General features: G+C 38.4%; 1 protein-coding gene across 3 annotated transcripts; it reads left to right on the forward strand.

Annotated features, from left to right (window-relative positions):
- Positions 1-587: 587 nt before the first annotated feature.
- ZNF346 (zinc finger protein 346) lies at positions 588-17,205 on the forward strand. Of its 3 annotated transcripts, none has more exons than XM_032209123.1 (7): positions 588-705; positions 7,882-7,985; positions 8,084-8,179; positions 8,693-8,840; positions 9,225-9,458; positions 12,390-12,483; positions 15,719-17,205. In XM_032209123.1, exons 1-7 carry the CDS (start codon positions 645-647, stop codon positions 15,822-15,824), a joined length of 843 nt encoding a protein of 280 aa, XP_032065014.1. In that variant the 5' UTR covers positions 588-644; the 3' UTR covers positions 15,825-17,205. The 3 variants fall into 3 exon arrangements, with proteins under 3 accessions (XP_032065014.1, XP_032065015.1, XP_032065013.1); XM_032209124.1 differs by having other exon boundaries at positions 589-705; positions 8,699-8,840; positions 9,222-9,458; XM_032209122.1 differs by having other exon boundaries at positions 591-705; positions 9,222-9,458.
- The last annotated feature ends 2,773 nt before the right edge of the window (positions 17,206-19,978 follow it).

Here is a 19,978-nt window from a genome sequence, read left to right on the forward strand (position 1 = left end):
TAGCTAAGCGGCTTCTTTTCCTTCAAGTTCCCCACCTCCACCCCGCTTACCTCCCAATTCTGAACTAGTTTTGTAGGATTCTGACCAAGAATTGCCCTTTGAATGCATCTCGACATTGCTTTTTATCCTCATTTAACAGCATTTATTCCTTGCCTCCCGTACTTGTTTTTAAATATGACCGGGGGGGGTATGTGTTATATCGGGTTGTTTTTTTTCACTCCCGCAAGAGTTCCAAATAGTCGAAACAATTCCCACAAGGATTCCGACGGACGTGAGATTGCACGTTTGAGATATACAACCCTTGCATTATGTAGCTCTTTCAAGCAGGGCGCGAAATGTGCGTTTCCGAAGAACTTTAAATTAGTCGACTGCGCCGAGTTAATGGCAATCAAGACTTCCGTTGCCGCCGAGCGCCCGCCCATCTCCGGGCACTTGTAGACTCAGCTTTTGTCACGTGTTCTCATTCCCCACTAGGCTTTTAAATGAAGCATCGCGAGAACGGAGACCTCCCACTTTTCGGCGTGCCGATTAAGGAAGTGGGGCTCTCGCGTTACTGGAATGCGCCTTTTGGTTCGAGAGGTGTCGCGATATTTCGGAGTTGTGGGAGAAGACCGACACTTCGGGGGCGGCGACGCTGGAAGAAGATGGCGGACGAAGCGGGTAGCAACGGGGACGCTTCAGCCTTGCCGGTGGGAAAAGAGGCAGGTGAGGCTGGGGTGTTTCTGCCTTGCTGTTGCGGAGGACCGGTGGTCTTGTATCTTAATCGTCCTACCTTGTTCCTATACGCGTGCAATATTGCGTCAAAAAAGTAAGACTAGGGATGTTGGCCATTTACCCTTCTCCCCGCAGCTCTCAGGCGGGGCTTCAAGGATTGGGACCGGTGGCTGATCCTCCGTTCCCCCCCCCCGCCCCGCGCGCTTATCACGTGGCAGAACGAGCGCTGCTCAAAACGTTGCTCGCCCCCTTCCCCCCCCCCCTCGTGGATCGCTTTCTGCCTCCTCCCGAAGGTGCTTTGACATTTCCAGCACTTGCCAAGCCGAGAGCTCTGGATGCTTTTTCCTTTCAATTCGTTACCGGCCACAACCCGACAAGACACGAAGTTGAAAGACGCCTTGAGATGAAAAGGAAAATCAGTCGGGACAAGAAGTCGGGAATCTGGACGGTTTTTGAGTCCCAGGCTTGCGAAAACACGTGCTAAGCCCGTTACTTGTCAATAAGATGGTGTATAAGAGTTCGCCGTTTCGGTTGTGCTGTAGGAAAACGGCGCTCGCCTCTCGGTCGACAACTATTTTTTTTAATTTCATTTATTTTGTCAAGCATGTATAAGATAAAAGTATAAACAAGATTATAAATACATAATTATAAATACATGAAATGGATACCCTATCCCATTAGGATAGGGAGGCTAAGCTTATGCACGCCCCTTACAGACCTCTTAGGAATGGGGTGAGGTCAACAGTAGACAGTTTAAGGTTCAAATTATCGGGGTTTAGGGATGAACTTTAGAACTAGTCGTGTCTCAGGAAATTTAGTGGTGGGATGAGAGAGAAAAACGTTCTTTCCTTGTAGGTTAATCAGGTTCTCCCTCCACCTGGAATCTTCCAGAAGACAGAAGCTGTGAAACTTTCATCATCTCCAGAGAATAATGGCCATGATACTGATTCTAATAAGAATAGTCCAAACACAAGGGATTAAAAACTGTATTTATAATCATTTCTAAATTAATAGAGCGCAGTGAGTTAATTTTGTGTGGCTTGTTGACTTTTGCCAGTGATTCACTCCTGGCATTGGATTTGATCCTACTTGATATATTGCCTCCCTCATTATACATATAAACTGAACTTCCAGAGTGAAATCCTAAAAGAGGTTTTCCCAAACTGTTGCTCATTAAATGTATCAAATTACCACACATATTGGGGACATATGGCACATGATAGGCCTTGTCCCTAATATCTGGAAAATGTGTTGAGGAAGGGTATGCTAAAGAAATGGAAAGTATAAGATATTTTAACAGGTGATATATTAGAAACTTTAAGAGTTACATTGAAAGGTGATTTCTGAGAACCTGTCTTGTTACCTGATAGAGAAATAGTATTGCTCCAGCTGAGCAATTTTTCCTGCCAATGTTCTAGATTTCCTTGCAGGCTTATATAAGGATGCTAATATTGGGAAATCTCTTTACATCACAGATAAATCAGTAGTGAGGGCACATCCAATAATTGTTAAGCATATGTAGTAATAGCTACAAATTTTGTCTCTTGTCTGACAATTCTATGGGTACGTTGCCTATTCTAGACACCATGGATTGGATTGAATTTAGATAATATAAAAATCTGGAATAGGCAAACTTTTCAGGGCCAAGTTTTTCATTTAATCTTTCATCACACATTAGAATCAAACTCAAAAAGTAAGTGTAGAGTTGGTACCAGACCAAAAAAGGCTGGCTGGCTGGCTGATTATGGTAATTAAATATGTTGGTCACCTTAAAAGTCATGTCATCAGAAACTTAGGGGGGGGGGGGAAATAATGAAATAGAATAGAAGCAATTTGTAGGAAGATAGTAATTATGCAATAAATGCAGAAATTTAAAGGTTTAGTTGTACCTGATGTTTTCTTAGTTTTCATCAGAATTTTGAACTTTATTCTTAGGGTTTGCCGATTTTCAGCCTAGAAATCTTTTCATCTCTTTAAATGATGCATTTAATGCTACGGATATGTTTGAAATGCATCTTTCTTGGTTACCAAAGATGGAGCTGATAGGGAAGATTTCACTCCATCTCTTCTAGGAAGATCTTAAGACTTTGTCCTTCATTTCAGTCTTTAGTTTTGTTGGCTAGAAAAAGCAGTGGCTTTTCTCGGTGGCTTTTCTCAGGCTTTTCTCAATTCCATTCTAATAGAAAACAAGGGGAAAAATCCTTCAGTCCTTGTGAAGGTGGAGAGAAAGTGTTAAAGAAGACTAATTTCATCCTTTTGGCCTAGAGATTTCACCTTAAACATTATGTGAGCAAAAAGCAGGGTAGGGAAATGGTTGCTGAAGTTTTCCGGTCCACTAACAAGACATGCTTCCAAAGATAGAGAAGTTAAGGTCCAAAGAAAATGTTCCTCAAATTAATGCCGTCATTTTCCAGGTAGATGGACAATTGCAAAAAAAAAAAAGTGTTTGGTTTTTTTTGCAGTTGCATCATGGAGCCCACATGCAGATACAAATGGTATTAGAATCTGCTTGGTGGAGACAAGCTCTTTAATTGACAAGAAAAATGAGGGAGAAGTTTTTGTCTTCACTCACCTTCAAAACCAGAGAGAAGTTAAGGATGAAGAAAACAATGAATCCGCCTATTGAATATAGTATGATAGTGTGTATTCCTATAGGGTCAAATTCTGTTAGCTACTAGTGCTCATTGCCAGTTGTAGGACAGTAGCCGAAGCAGACAGTCATTCAAAATAAAATAGACAGGTTTGAGCCTTCGGGTAAATGCTGCTACAGAAGATACTTTAAACCAGCAGTTCTCAACCTGTGGGTCGCGACCCCTTTGGGGGTTGAATAACCTTTTCACAAGGGTCGCCGAAGAGCCTCCCACGGGGAGGCTGGCAAGAAGCCAGCCCGAAGGGAAGGAGCAGCTCAGGTTCCTTGCACGGCAGAAGGAGAGGTGCCAGAAGACTGACGGGCTTCCGAGCAGGCCAGTCCGGCCGGCCTCCCGGCGTTTTTCAGCAACTGTTCCTGTCCGGGAGCTCCTACAGGGCGCACGCCTTCGCTGGTGTTGAGCTGCATCAAAGGGGGAGGCTTGAGCAGCGAGAAGGTCAACGGCTGAGGAGAGATTGCGGCGGCCGCAGAGTCTTCACCTGACATCACTTCCCCCCCTCCAGCACAGGCCTGTCTCCGCTGAGCCGGCTCTGCTTAGTTCCGCCGGGATCTGAGAGGGAGACCATTAGCTACTCATTTTTTGCGTGCGCAAGCAAAATACTCTCCTGGGTCAGGATCAAAGTGGAGGGGACAACTATTCTCCTGCTGTCGCCACTGCGCAATGAGGTGAGTAACTGGGTACACAGCGCAAGGGAGCCACACTGCTCGGGAGACTCCTCAGCGCCAGACTCAGGTCAGCGCAAGCCGCTGTCCCCTTCATGTTGGCTCAGGAAGGAGGGGAATGGGAGCAGCAGCAGCAGCAGCTGGATGGGTGCAGGGAGGGAAGAGCTCCAGTTCTCCTGCGCTGCACAGCTTGCGCAGGGCTCGGGAACTCTTCCCTCTCTGCATCCAGAGATAGCTGCTCCAGCTCTTTTCTGGGCCAACACAAAGGGGACCACGACTGGCGCTGACCTGAGTCTGGCGCTCAGGAGTCTCCAGCTACTTACTTCTCAGTGGTGGCAGTGGAAGGAGGCGCTGTCCCCGCCACCGTGATCCTGGCCCAGGAGGGTATTTTGCATTCATGCGCAAGAAAGAGATGAAAGAGAAGTGGGGGGGAGAGAGAAATGAAAGAGAGCTGGAAGGAGAGAATGGGAGAGAGGGAAAATAGAGAGAAACAAATTAGAAGGAGAAGGGAGAGGGAGAAAGAAATGAAAGAGAGCTGAAGGGAGAGAATGAGAGAGAGGGAAACAAATCGGGGAAAGAAAGGAAGAGAAAAGAAACAAACAAACAAACTTTTTCAGACCTATGACGAAAGCAATGGCAAGCTAGATCTCTTGCCAAGAAAACTGCAGTTTGCCAGAAGGCACAAATTGGAAGTAAATCTGATTTTTTTAAAGAAAATAACAGATGGCAAAAAAATGCATCTGAAAATAAGATTATTTATAATTTTGGGAAACATTATATTGTCAAACTCAAAAGAAATCAAAATATATATATCCTATTGCTGTTAGTACAATCTTGCCAGCTTCTATCAACTTAGAGTTCACTATAAAAAGATTACAAAGAAGCAATTTCCTACAATTAATAACTTTATTTTGGATTTGCTATCATGTTCAATGAGAAAGAAAGAAAAAGGAAGGGAAGGAAGGAAGGAAGGAAGGAAGGAAGGAAGAAGAGAAAGGGAGAGGAAAAATAAGAGAAAAACAGAAATGAGAGGGAGGGGGAGAGGAGAGAGAGACCCTATTCCCACAGAAAACACTGAGCCATGAAACCTAGGTAGGCATGTGGGGGGGGGGGTGTCATGTGACTGGGTGGGAGTGATGTTGAGTTGGCCACACCCACCCAGGTTTTATAGCTCCCGGTGTTTTCTTTTCGTGGGAAACTGATCCAAATGGCTCTGAATGTTTAAGATTGCCGACCCCTGTGATACACTATGCTTCAAGACAAAATTTCATGTATTTGTAATTAGAAATAAATATTTCACAATATATAATTACATATTGTTTTTATGATTAAACGCTATGCTTTAATTATGTTTGATTTATAGCAATAAAAATACATCCTGCATATCAGATATTTACATTACGGTTCATAACAGTAACAAAATTACAGATACATAGTAGCAACGAAAATAATTTTATGGTTGGGGGTCACCACAACATGAGGAACTGTATTAAAGGGTTGTGGCATTAGGAAGGTTGAGAACCAGTGCTTTAAACTCTTCTCACTCCATAGGAATGTGTAGTACATCCATGTCCTATTGGCTCCATCTTCAGTGATCAAGAAAGTAATAGGACTTAATTATGAACTACCCTTGTTGTTACTGAAAGATAGACCTGACAGTCCTATCTTATAAACGAGGACAGAAACAGAGTCAATTTAAGAACTTATGGGACCATAATTGGTTTTCTAATTTTTTTGTGGGTAGAAAACTTGTTAAAACTTATTCAAAATGGTACTATAGTCAGCTGAAATCAGTATGTGCAATTGAAAGACAACAGCTTTCCTCTACAGGACAGGAAAAAGTCTAAAAATTGCCTTCTACCTGAAAGGGGTTGTTAGATTCATTTTTGGTGACCAGAAAGGTACTTTTTCCTAGTCTATTCATTTTATTTTGTTACTGTGCTAGTTAGATATTTAGTTATATATGTATTCTTACATTTATATAGGCATGCTTTTTTGCAGTTAAGAAAGGCAAAATGTGGTTACCTGTTCACTTATTAAAATGTTATTTATATATACTAAGCTTCACCTAGCCAATTATTTTTGTCCAGTTGGTATCATAAAATAGAGAGTAACCGTTGGAAGGGACCTGGGAGGTCTTATAGTCCAAAGCATAGGGCTGTGAAAATTATACCATGAAATCAATAAAATCATCATTGTCTAAATTAAGATTGAGAATATAAGATCTTTTAATTACTGCTGAAATATTGACTCTTGCTGTAGCAATCCAGCCAGCATGATAAATGGGATGTTGGTCATTGTAATTCAACACCTGGAAGGGTATTACTTTCCTTTCTTCCATCTAGGAACTATGCTCCAGTGGATTTGAAGCTTCTATGAAGTCATCAAGGTCTATTGGCATACATTTGACAATAAGAAAGGACAGAAACACTTGTAGACTATAATAATTTTAGAATACCAGAAGTTGTCTCACTGCTTTTAGTCTTTTAATCTGTGTTAGACATACTGGTCCACTTTGGAACACAATTTTAAGTGTGAATTTAACAGTTCTACATCAATAACGAACAGATTTTACAATGATTGGATTGATTTTATTTTTGATAGAATTTAAATTCGGTGTACTGGTTACAAATAAAAAGGAATTTTAAGCCTAAAAATTGGTCTTAATTATCAGAACATTTCAGTAAGTCCAGTTTACCTTCTCTGTCCATAAGTCACTAAGAGATCTTTAACACTGTCTTTTAACTAAAATGACATCTTCAGGAAAAATAACATCTCTTATAAATACTTCCTTTGAATCCCAGCCATGAATACATATCGTCTATTCTCATCCTCAGCTTAAATCAAATCAAAATGGATAAGGACAGGTGTTATTTCTGCACTTGCACTGGACATTAGAAAATTTTTGAAGATAGAATAAGAAGGCAAAATGGGATTGTGTCAGAGAAGAGCTAGACCGCTTGGGACAAGTAGTAGCGAATTTGTATGTTATCATATGTAATATCGATTTACTTGCACATGTAGTATTGGCAACTTTCTTTGAACTCACGTCCCCAAATAGCTTATATTTTCTGTCTGAATTAATAATTTATAGCTATTTCCTTAGGTTGAGCTTCAGACTTCCAAAGTTTAAAAATAGGTAAGGAGAATGTTCAAATCTAAACTGGAAAGCGATACAGTTGATGGATTTTCACTAAACATTATTACAAGCTGTTGGAATGTTTATCAGGTAAAAGTTGTCAACAGGATTAGAAAAGCTGTTCCCAATTACCAGTATTAGGTATGAATCTTTTCTATTAGATTTTTGCACAGAAATGTAATGAACAGCATAGGAAAATGAGCATCATGTGTTCCATGGTTCTATTGCTCCCATAATCTTTATAAAAACAAAAATGACAAAGCAACTAATGGAAGCATTGGCATTATATTTAAAATAAATGTGGATCAATAGTTGAAAGAAACATTGACTCTTTAATTGTGCTGTCTTAAAATTACTTTCTTTACAAGTGGAAGAGAAGGCAATGGCAAGCTCTTTCTAGATTGTTATCAAGAAACTATATGCACATAAAATCACCAGGAATCAAGCCCAACTATTTTTTTTTGTTGAGCTAAATGTAATGAATAAAATATTTTTTTCTCAAAAAGTATTTGCTTTTTGTCTGATTAAGGCATTAAAATTGTCATTTCGGAACATTTAACTCGTATTTGTTAGAAACGCAAAGAATATTTGAGTTCTGTGTTATTCTGAAAAAGCCCATGAAGATTGCTTGGTGACTGAAAGAATTCTTAGTTTTTAATGTACACATGTTCACATTCATGTATATATACATATTTAATGTTCTTCTTGCCTTTTACAGTGGATCAGCTGATCAAAGAAAATAGCCACATCTTCACTGATACCCAGTGCAAAGTATGTAGCGCAGTTCTCATCTCTGAATCCCAGAAGCTTGCTCATTATCAGGTATGGTTTAAACTAGAAGTAGCTATTGAAATTGCTGATGTGTATATAAAAGCTCATGGGTGTGCTTCGTCTTCTTGTCCTCTGTTATCTTCCTTCAGAGTAAGAAGCATGCAAACAAAGTTCGGAGATATATGTCTATCCATGGGGAAGAGGAATTCTGTCAGAATAAGAAAATAAAGCTGGATACAGAGCAGGTAATACCAGAACTCCAAAAAAGAATAAGCACATCATACATTTATTATAATAGAAAATCTGCTGGGTGCATTCAGTGCAGCAAGTCTTGGCCAATAGTACAATGTTCCAGAGATCATTTTTGACATTGGGCATTGTTGCAAAAACATTGAATCCAGTCTTCGATGAAAATAAATTTAAGAAGCTTATTAGAAGACTACAATTCAGAGACAATTGTGAATTAATATTGTTACAGAAACATATACATCTATTTTAAACTAAAGCTCTCTCTTGTTACATCATTTGTTTGATGATAAAATCCTACTAGTAAATTATTTCCATTTTACAACATTAGGCCTCACTGGAATAATTCTGAACTAACATCACTGTCTTGCTTTAAATAGAGGACAATATTTAGTAAAGAGTGGTGCTAACAGTTTCATTTAAGTTCCAGTTTCTGAACATGGGACATGTTTTTGATATGCTTTCCATTTGTCCCTTCAATCCCAATAAATGTCTGTGTTCCTTTTTACAAGCAACAGAGCAGTAATGGTGAAGACAGGAACAAATGCTGTCCCATCTGTAACATGACCTTTTCTTCACCTGTTGTGGCTAATTCACACTACTTAGGCAAGACTCATGCCAAGAATTTGAAACTGAAGCAGCAGTCTCCTAAAACTGAAGGTATGATCAGGAAAGGTAAAGAGGAGTTCTCTCCTGGCATTGTGGGAAAACACGTCTAGGGTTTATATACATTATAGTACAAACACTATATCATCAGTCCCTGTCTCTACAAATAAGGTTCAAGTGTATATGTGTCTGTGTGTGTGTGTGTGTGTTTATGTGTGTATGTGTGTGTGTGTGTGTGTATATATATATGTATGTGTATATGTATGTATGTGTATATGTATATATGCATGTATGTATGTGTGTGTAAGAACATTCAACCTTTATGCAAAATAGGAAAGGAATTTTCTGGCCTTAGGATAGTTCTGGTTTTATGAAAATATGCTTTTATCTTTCCTCTAATTTTTTGGTTTTTTATCTTTTGGATTATATTTGTAGCAGCTTTATCCATTCAGAAAGAGCCTAGTAATCTTCTTCCCACTACTGTGTCCGCTAATGAAGAGAATCAAAACGCTTCTGACCCAGACAAATTCTGCAATCTCTGCCATGCTACTTTCAATAATCCATTGATGGCAAAACAACACTATGTCGGCAAGAAACACAAAAAGCAGGAAACCAAGCTTAGGCTAATGGCACACTATGGGAGAACTCCCGAGCAACCAGCTGTTTCCAATGGTGAGTATTTTATAGAAGGCTTTCAGAATAAAGAACAGAATCATTTGTACATCTTCATAATGCCATAACTAACCTTTTATTTTGTTTTTCATGTTTTACATGATATTGGGATGCCTCAATTTTGTACAGGTAGTCCTTGACTTAGGAGCCCAAAATTTCTATTGCTAAGCAAGACATTTGTTAAGTGAATGCTGCTCCATTTTATGACCTTCCTTGCCACAACTGTTAAGTGAATCACTGTATCAGTTGCCAGGAGCCTATTGATTGTGTGATTGTGGGGATATTAGAATGGTCATAAGTATGAAAAACAATTATGTCTTATTTTTTAGTACCATTGTAACTTCGAATGATCACTAAATGAACTGTTGTAAATAGAGGACTACCTGTTTTATGTACATTATGAAAAAAAATATACTCTTCTATTTTTCACAGTGGTTATATTCATGTGCAGAGTGATTAGGTTGGAACTGCTCCTTCTAGATAAGGAGAGAATTAGAAGAGACAGCCTGAAAATTCTGGGCTTGGGAAAAGAAGCCTCTTAGTTTCTCACAAATGCCTTTAAAATTCTCCCAAATCTGAAACTTGGACACTAAAAGGAAAGCAAGAGGGTTGAGGCCAATGCTAAGAGAGGCAACGGTGGGTGGCAGAATTCCTACATCTAATTCTTAATTTTTCATGAGCTGCAAAAATATGGCTTCATTGTTTATAGTGCTACAATCTAGTGTGGAAGGTTTTTGTTAGAAAGAAAATGAAGAAGAATGTATGTTCAATGTATCCAAAAAGAATAAATAAAAAGTGGGAAATGTAAATGTTGACAGTGATACAAATGATCCATACCATTACTATGAGTAGAAAGCATGTCAAAATAAGAATAACATTTGGTAGTTCAAAGTTAAACTAGAATTCAGAATTAAGCAAAATGATTCATGAAGTTGTAAGTAAAATAAAACAAGTGAATGAAGACTTAACAGTTGGCAAAATATACTTTTTAAGAACAGATTATAGAACTTGTTAGTAATTTGGATAAGAAATTCTTGGTAGCAACATGAGACTATCAATATAAAAGCAGAGTATCCTGATAGTCTGCCCATGTGACAGCTTAAGTCAAAATGAATAGGAAAATCGTATATGGACCAGAAAGATAGACCTCTCAATATCAACGTGGTAAAAATAGCTTTTTAAAGAAATGTTTAAAAATAACTATGGCAAGTAAAACAATAGACTAGTGAATGGAATTTCAATCTGATCCAAGCACAGCATTTAATTCTGTCATTTGGAGAATTCTTCCAAAAGGTTTATTCTAGCCTCCTATTAACTGTCTATTATAATATTGAAGTTTCATAGGAACATACCTTAGACAATGATTCTCATCTACCCCATCCTGAAATATTTCCAGGCAGAGAACTTAACTTCAATTTGTTTCTCCTCTTATCTGATAAGACCCAAATATATCCTCACTGATTGCCCAGTGTTGTGCCTCTGTACGTGTGGTTTATCTTACTTCAAGTTGGAGATTCTGATTCATTTGTTTGTATTCCTGCAACTCCCTACTTGCTTTGCAGAGATCTGTAATGCAATTATCATCCTAACTATCCATTAAGTGTTTGTTTTTACAGATAGTTCTTGACTTACGACTACTCAATCTTGTGAGTGCCATTAATACCACAAATATCTTCTTCCCAAATATTTATCTTCGTTTATCCCTCTTTTCATTTTAAGTATAGATAGCACTTGATTATGAAGGCAGTTGAGACAAAAATTTCTGTCACTGAGTGATATGGCTATAAAGCAAGATGTCACACGACCACATTGCTTGGCAACAACAATCCTGGATGGAGGGTTGGGTTGGATGGATGGGTGGAAAATAGATTAGATTGATTCATAATTGAGTGTTATTGGGGTTCATAGCAGGGGAAATAGCAACCTAGAGGAGCATTATTTAAAAGCTTCCATAATGAGAATTTTAGGTAATTGTCCAATCTGCAATTTCCATTCTGTTGATTTTAAAAATGGCTGGTCCTGTTAATCATTCAGAAACATACCACATTTTAATGATTTTCATAGATGTTTTAAGAATCAGCATTTTATCTGTTGCCATTCTTCATTCTTTTCCTCTGGAATGGGAAGAGGACCTTTATATATTTCTTGCCTTTAAAATTATTATAATTCCCAGGTGATCTGACAGATGTGTCTTTTTTGGCCTTTTTCAAACATTCATTAAAAACTACATGGCAAAGTATTCATTTGAGTATGTTGCTTGCAATTCTTTCTAAGGAAAATATTTCTAACATAACTTAATTAACCAGAAACAGATGAATTGCAAAATATAATACTTCAATTTGGAACAGTGTGTTTATGTCACATTCCATTTAATAGTTTTTTAACAACAACAAATGTTCATTTTCCTTCTGGTATAGTTTAAGGATCTGAGAAAGAGAGTTATGCAAAAAAAATAGCTCTGCCGGAGTAGTTCTACAGTTTTTAGAAAAGAATCATGCTTCAGGAGATCAATTAATTCCCATTATTATTATTTTTTAATATCATTGCAATCATAGTGGGCTCAGAACAGCTCTTTGAAAGGCAGTAATGTTAATCTCCTCTCAAGATGCCTTTTTCCAGATTGAACACACCCACGCCACAGTAAAAAAATTGTTTGAAAGCATACATTTAAATCCTGAAAACAGCACATCATTAATGTTCAAATTAAGTTTGAACTCCCTGCAGATGCTATAATTAAAAAATAGCAAAGTTGAATATATAACCATATCTCTGCTCTGTTGTGTAAATTAAACTGACAATGACTATGACACTGCTTAGAATTCCTAGCATTACAGTACATAGAGTCATTGTGAATGCCTCTTTACGGTTAATTATATCGACTTGGCTCTTTAATTCAGTTAATTTGATGCTCAAATTTTGTGATATTTTCAGCTGCAAAGGGATATCCCTGCAATGACTGTAACATAGTACTGAATTCTATAGAGCAGTATCAAGCTCATATCAGTGGCTTCAAACACAAGAATCAGTAAGTGCTTTATTTTTTTTATCTAAAATAACAGATGTAATTTTCAGATGTGACCACTGAATTGTGTTAATGTTTAGTGATATATAATGCTTGGTGGTAATAAAGGTTTTTCATCCCTTTATTAAATTGAATTAATATGCTTTCCTTTTAGAAGTCGCATAGTTTAATATTCCTAAAAAAATGTTCCTCGTGTCTAGCAACCATAATTATAATGCTGTGAATGGAAATTTAGGAATTTTGCTATTTACTCTATCCTTGGAAATTCACTCTGCCTTAGCCCAGCTGTGTCAAACCCCACAGAAAAACAAATTATGAAGCATTCAGAAAAAATATATTCTTAATCGGCAGGTTACATTGCTTCATTCTTTCAGATAACTTCAATATTTTCTGGTTTAAATTGTTCTCCACTCTGCTGATAGAGTGGTTTTTCTTTTAAAAATATGGGGTTTTTATTTATGTTTGCTGATTTATGTATCTGCAAGTTGCCAAAATATGTACAAGGGAAAATAAGCAGTGAGGACATACACGTACATTCAGCATTAAGCTGGTATTTCTTTATTCTCTGAATTGAATTTCTGTTGTCACACCATCTTTTGTGCCTGCCCTAAATTTGCTCCCAATGCTCTGGAACAAATTGCACAGGAATGGCGATACTACCGTGTTTCCCCGAAAATAAGACGGTCTTATTTTCTTTTGCCCCACAAAATATGGCCTTGGACTTATTATAGGAGAGGGCTTATTATTTTCTGGGGCAGGCAAGAAGCTAGGCGCACCTTTTACCTTTCCAGCTCTGTCGCGTTCCTCACCATTGTGTCCAGGGAAGCCACTGGTAAAAAAAAACCCTTCTCGCGAGTTCAAACTTCTTGAAGTCGCGAGAAGTGGGTTTTTTTTACCAGGAGCTTCCATGGACAATGGCGAGGACCAAGACGGACCTAGAAAGGTAGGAGGCGCGCCTCGCGGCCCAACACCACCCACCTCACCCCAATGGTAAAGGCAGCCTGCCTGGTTCCCTTCCCCGGTGTCCCTTTAGCGAAGGATGGCAGGTGGGGAGAGAGAAGCGAGGCGGGCCTTTTACCTTTCTAGCTCCGTTGTGTTCCACCCACTGTCCTTCCCTTCCATGCAAAAAGCCCGCCACAAAAACAGCAGCAGGTGAAGCAAAGTACTTCCACCCCCCCGCCTTTCCCTCCTGAGCAAAGACCCTGCCGCAAAAAGAGCTGCAGGCCAGCAATGCGATCACCCCCTCCCGCCTGTTCTTTCTCGCACAAAAAACACCCCCCACCGCACCAGCCTGCCTGGTTCCCTTCCCCGCTGTCCCTTTAGCGAGGGGTGGCAGGTGGGGAGGGAGCCTTGCTTCTAGGTTCACACCTTTGGCTTTTGCTTGCCTCCTAACCCTCCTCTGCCTTTGGAATGCTTGAGTGTTGCTTATTGTATTTACTGTACCTGACCAATCAAGTACACTCCTCACACACTCTGCCCATGTGGCTATCCCAAGTCCCATGGCATTCACATCGCACCTCTTCTGCTGCTTGTGCAGCCTTCCCAAGTTTCACCCTTGCACTGTCTCAATGGACATTTGTGCACCCTTCCCATCCACCAGCAGCCACCCCAAGCCCTGTTGCACTTGCATCCTTCTGCCCCACTATTAATGCAACCTTATGCTATCTCTCTGAGCCTTATACTCCTGCCCCATCTCCCCAGCCAACTGTGAACCCCTCGCTTCCTCTCCCACCGGGCAGTAGGCATTTATCTGCCTGTTAGCCTGCTTGGGAGCTGCTTGGGACTTGCAGCTTCCTGCTGGAATTCCCACTTTGGTTGTTGGAAGCCAGCAGAAAGTTTTGAAAAGGTGCTCACAACAATAGCAACAGGGACTGCAGGAATTGCTGTTGCTGAGCAATGCAATCACATGATGTCACCCTGCATTGCTTAGTGTCTGAAAAATTTTGGTCCCAATTGCCACTGTAAGTCAAGGACTACCTGTAAAGTAGAGAAACTGCTATTGCTAAAGAACTCACGAATCTGTAAATAAATGTCTTCAGTTTCCCCGAGTGAATCCATTTTTAATCCTCTGAAGCTAGTTGTCTCAGAACAATTCAGTTGAATAGTTTTGGTGTTCTATTTGTATCAGCCAATGGGAGAGCTGCTTATTTGGGCAGAATTTGTTTTAGAATATTTCACATAGAACCAAGCAAATAATAACATTAAGTAATGGCAAGCTGCTTAATTGAGGAAATCACATTCTATGAAAACTCTGTTGGTGTACACTTTCTGTGAAACCTAAGTGGAGAATTTTTTTTTCAAAGAACCATAAACCACATGCTCATTTTTGGATCCCCATAACTCCTTTCTTTTATGCCATTGAAATTTGGCAGTTTCCTACTAGAAACCAACTGCATGCCTTTTTCATTGTTTTTAGGCTTGCCGATTAAGCAATCAATGTAACTCTTTTAAAAAAAAACCAATTTCCTGCAAAAGCCAGAAATCCTATTTTTGCTCAGTTACATGACATGTTGTAGCTGCTACTACTTCACATCACTATTGAAGTTCTTATGCCAAAAAAAAAAAACATTTCAGGACAGAATAAGTACACAAAGGTGGTTCATTCTGCCATAGAAATTCTGCTCAAGATAGTATCCTATTGTTTTTTCTGACTGTTGAGGGCAAGAAATTCTGTTCTGTCCTAATAGATTAGGTTGTTGTTATTATTATCTCTTTTTGAAGGATTACCCAAATTATTAATTTACTGAGTTAAATCCATAACATTGCACACTACAGTTGGTTTTAGGTAAACTGATTAAAAATCACTTCTTTCACAATATAATAAATTTCACTAAGCTAAGTGAGTGCTGAGGGCTGGTAATGCACCAGTCAGCCAATTGTTGTAGCAATTGTTCAGCTTTGCTGACAAATCCAGTCCGCTAAATATCAAGCTGTTATATGCAAAGTTAAAGTTTCTGGTTTATAGTTTTAGTTGGGTTGAAGAGGCTTTATGCCAAAAGTTTGCAATATTTTTTCTCAGGTATATCTATGCTCATTTTATCACACAGTCCCACTTAAAATTTACAGAACAATTTTTTAACATGAAATTGCATGTGCTCTTTTGAAGTGGCTCCTTCTGGAATCTTGTGAAATTTTTCAAGATCTTTTTTTTTCTTGATTTAAACACAGCTTCCAGGAGGCAGATATGTACAATGTATAGATTGAGCTAACGTTATCCCTTCCCTTCCCCACTCCCCAGCATACCAGGAGGCATTCCTGTAACAGCACGATTCCAGAAACAACTGTACACACGAGAGGAAACGACCATCCCTGATGGCCCCAGCTATTTCAGCCAGGACGTCTAGAGCAAAGTGCTGTGCTTGTCTTTGGATTGCTCGTGGCTCAAAAGTGAACCCTTTTGCCAGCCTGCTACGATATTAGTTCTAGTGACTAAAAGAGATCTTCCTGGTCTGCAGTGTACAGGTTTAGCTGATCCAGAACCAACTATTGGCTAAAGGATTTAGAAGGGACATCATTACTACTTGGCATTTGCTCAGTCCTTTAGAGTAGTTTTCATTGTGTAATCTCTTACTGTAATAGCAGATGGGGGTGGGTGGGATGTGGGGTTCTCTTGGGACCCATCAAGGCTTGGCATTTGCTGGGATTCCATCTTGAGCCCATCCTTCCCTTCTGCCTAGAAGACGCAGAAAGGAGTCCTACAACACAGGAACAGCCAGAGGAGATCGACCCTAGGAAGAAAGATATTTAATTCATGATAACACGAGGCTTGTTATCTAGGAGACATGGAATGGATGTAATCGACAGACTAACTATCCTTGCTTAGAATGGGGTGTTGTATTCATCTTGCCCCTGCTGGAATTAATAGGGTTTGTGTGCAGTTTCTTAAGTCATCCATTTTGCCATTCATAACTACTTTGTATTTCAGCAGATGTTGGCTTTGGAGCAACTGGTGGTCTGTTCAGTAAAAAAATCTTTGTTAGTAGTATGCATAATCAACTTCAGAAACACAAGAAGGAGGGGACTCTGGTGCAAATAGTGATGCCTCCCTAAAGCTCCACTCTTTCTGTTCCTGGCATTCTTCTTCTGGAAACTGTAATGTGTTTGAACTTATGTGTATACCAAGTTTTTTATGTTAAATATGTTAATGAGAAATCATTTGATGTGGTGATGGAGGCTCTTAATTTTTGTTCTTTAAGGCATTCTTACAGACAGAAATAAATTGAGAGAACCCAGAAGCTGCATTTTTATTATCGAGTGAAAGTGGTGTTTGTAGGTGAACCTTCCCTGAGGCATATTTTATTCTTGGTAGTGTCAGCTCTCTCATTTCTTTGTAACTGTCCTAAAGATTAGATATTGGATGATGTGTTTTAGAGGCATCTGTTCTCTAAGATTTCTGTTGTCGTCTTGCTGATAAATTTCTAGAACATAGGAGGGAATTCTACTTAAGTTGATTTGGTTGCATGTTTTCTTTAGAAAAGAAAGAAGTATAATCAGTTCTGCTAATATTAGATTCTTTCCCTGTGCATGTAAAAATGGAGAACTGTCAATATCCACATTTGTTAGAGTATCATAAGATAGTAGCCACTTTATGTACCCCACCCTTAAAGCTACCCCTATTTAAAACCAGCTAACAAATGTTCGGCTTCAAATGAAGCAGAATTTTATAAGACACTGTCACTTTAGAGGTTCTTTGATCAGTAGCTTATTTAATCTACAATCTTCATAATAAACAGGAAGACCATATCCTATCTAGGTAATTGATTTCTAGGTCCTGCAGAGTCTTTCCTATTATCATTTAATCTTCCTAAATGAAGCAAGTTGGCAAGAAATGGGTATGAAAATTGGGGTATACTACCTTCTATTTTATATAGTGGCAGGTCACGTGAATTTGCATCCCCTTCTGATTGAGAGTATTGCCTGGCATTTTTTACCTTTGTGGGTAGTCTATTTCCACCGGCATTATTTGTGATATTGAAATACATAAATATTATATATGTATGTTCACTGGCATATATATATATATATATATATATATGTTAATATGTGTGTATGCACACATTCCCTTTTAGTCCATTGGTTTTTTTTTTAAAGAAAATTAAAAGAATCTTATCTTTGTGTCTACTTTTCCAGCTGAACTATTATGGTAAAGTTCAAGTAGACCAGAAGGACTTTTTTTCGTATAATGATTTATTTCTATTGATTATCATACCTGGCAAACCCCTTCTGCTGTTTTCTTTGGGCGTAAATTATTCTCTACCACTTTTGCCCAATTCAAGCAATTATTTTAAAAACTCTGTTTACATTCATGACTTCTTATTTACTTAAGTGTTCTGAGGTTGCATCTCATTATTTCCAGTAAATTCAGAAGTGAGCCTCCCTTCTTTCCCTCAAAATATAGTTTATTTTTACAAGAAAAAAGGAGTGATAGGATTTAAATAATATTGTGTGTAAATCTGTGATAAATATATACACATAGATACTTTCTCATGACAGTTTTCCTGTGAATAATCCTTCAAATATTATCTTCTGACTTTTGGTGGTTATGTGTACATTAACATTAATTTTCTTCTTTCTCAGCATTTAAGTTTTCTGTTTTGGCATTCTCATTCTCTAGCATCTTGTGCACTATTTGAGACTTGGTCTGTGATATGCCTAGTGAGCTTTCACAGTCTGCATTGTAAAGTTTTGGAGATTATGGTTGCCTGTATAAACTTTTGACTTTAGAATTTTATTTCTATTGTATATTGAATTATTGAATCATTTTGCAGTTGCTCAGTGTTGATAATTTTGGCAAATGCAAGGGTGAATAAGTAGTCTGCTACTTCAATAAAGTGATTAATATTTTGGTCCAGACTAAGTACAAATGGGACAAGGTAAATTCGTGAGTTACAATTAACCTTTTGCCTATTTTCTCTTTTTTAAATAGCCAGGCATCCTTTTTCTTATTTTAGAGATTAAAGAATTGTTTTTGTATTCATAGCAAGTGTATGTGTTACTTGTATAATATTTGTACTTTGGAAAAATTATTCCCATCAAGGGCTGGGTTTCAAAATCACAATTCTGCACATACATCAAATATTGCTATATGAATCAATATCATAAATTTAGAATATTTAGGAAAAGTGTTGGGACAGAAGCTTGTGACAGGCTTCATTCTTATATTTAAACCAAAAAACCATTCATACAGACTTAAGTACCATCTTCTACCATTTCTGATATAGCACTAGGCATATACAGACTATTTACTGCTCTGAACAATATGTATATAGTGTTATGGTATGAGTAGATAACTGTTTTATTGATTCATTTGAATGAATAATTCTAAAAAAAGGGGGATCAGATGAAATAAATCTAGATGGGTATTAATTTGGAAATATCTGTTGCTAAAACTGTATTTTACTGTGTAAGCTTAACAATATAGAATATCATTGCTTGCCAGACTTGTGAAAATTAATTTTATCCTGTCAAATAGCACCTTAGTCATCATAATCTAGATGATAAAAGCAGTGGGTAAAATTAATTTAGGAAACTGAAATATTCCTTAATAATCTGTTAATGCAGAATTAATTTTTAAAATTAATGTTTTTTCTGAAGACACTTGCCTCCCACTCAGAAGGTTGAGAAATTCAATCCTAGGCAGTGACAGATGTTTCTATATCCGGACGCAAAGATAAAAACCTCATCTGCAAGCTCCACATAGGCATCAGGAAGGGCATCCAGCCAGTAAACGCTCAGCTCCATTCAGTCGCCCCGACTCCATCCCAAAGCAAAGCTGAGGGTTGTAAAAAGGGGGAGGGGGATTTCCCTTAATTATTGTATAGCAGAATCAGAATCATGAAAGCTTGTAAATAGCTGGTCAGGCTTATAGTGGGTGTTGTATGTGAAAGAATAATGTATAGTCTATCTGCACTTTGCAACTAGTCATATGGTCCCTCCTGATTAAAATCTCCTTTATAAACATAGTTAAAATTGGATTCATTCCTTTTTATCACAGTAATTATTAGATCCATATATTAGGAAAGAAGTCATTTATTTTACTAGTTTTATCAAAGATGGTCTAGTTCAGTCATGGCTGTCTACAATTCAAAAGATTGGCAGCAGACATGATAGATCATCCTGGTTTTTGTGAATTACTCTCATCTTAGAAACATTTGCTAAATATAGTTACTGAATTTTTTAAAATTCCACTGGGTTTCAAAAATTCAGGATTGTAATTTGCCAAGCCTGAATTTCTCAGTGGGCTAAACCACCTTGTTAGTAAAATGGTCTAACCCAGCGGCCCCCAACCTTTTGGGCATCAGAAACTGGTTCCCTAGCGAGAGGTTTTTCCATGGACTAGAGGGGGCATGGTTTCGCATGCTGGTTCCTGTGATGGGGCTTCACTTGTTTGTGCGGCCCAATTTCTGGCATGCCGTGGACCAGTGCCAGTCCATAGACGGGGGGCTGGGGACCCCTAAGTTAACCCACTTCAAATTTAAAAAATAAGCACCTCAGAATG

Source organism: Thamnophis elegans, chromosome 2 (genome assembly GCF_009769535.1).
Source record: "Thamnophis elegans isolate rThaEle1 chromosome 2, rThaEle1.pri, whole genome shotgun sequence".
NCBI classification, from domain to species: domain Eukaryota; kingdom Metazoa; phylum Chordata; class Lepidosauria; order Squamata; family Colubridae; genus Thamnophis; species Thamnophis elegans.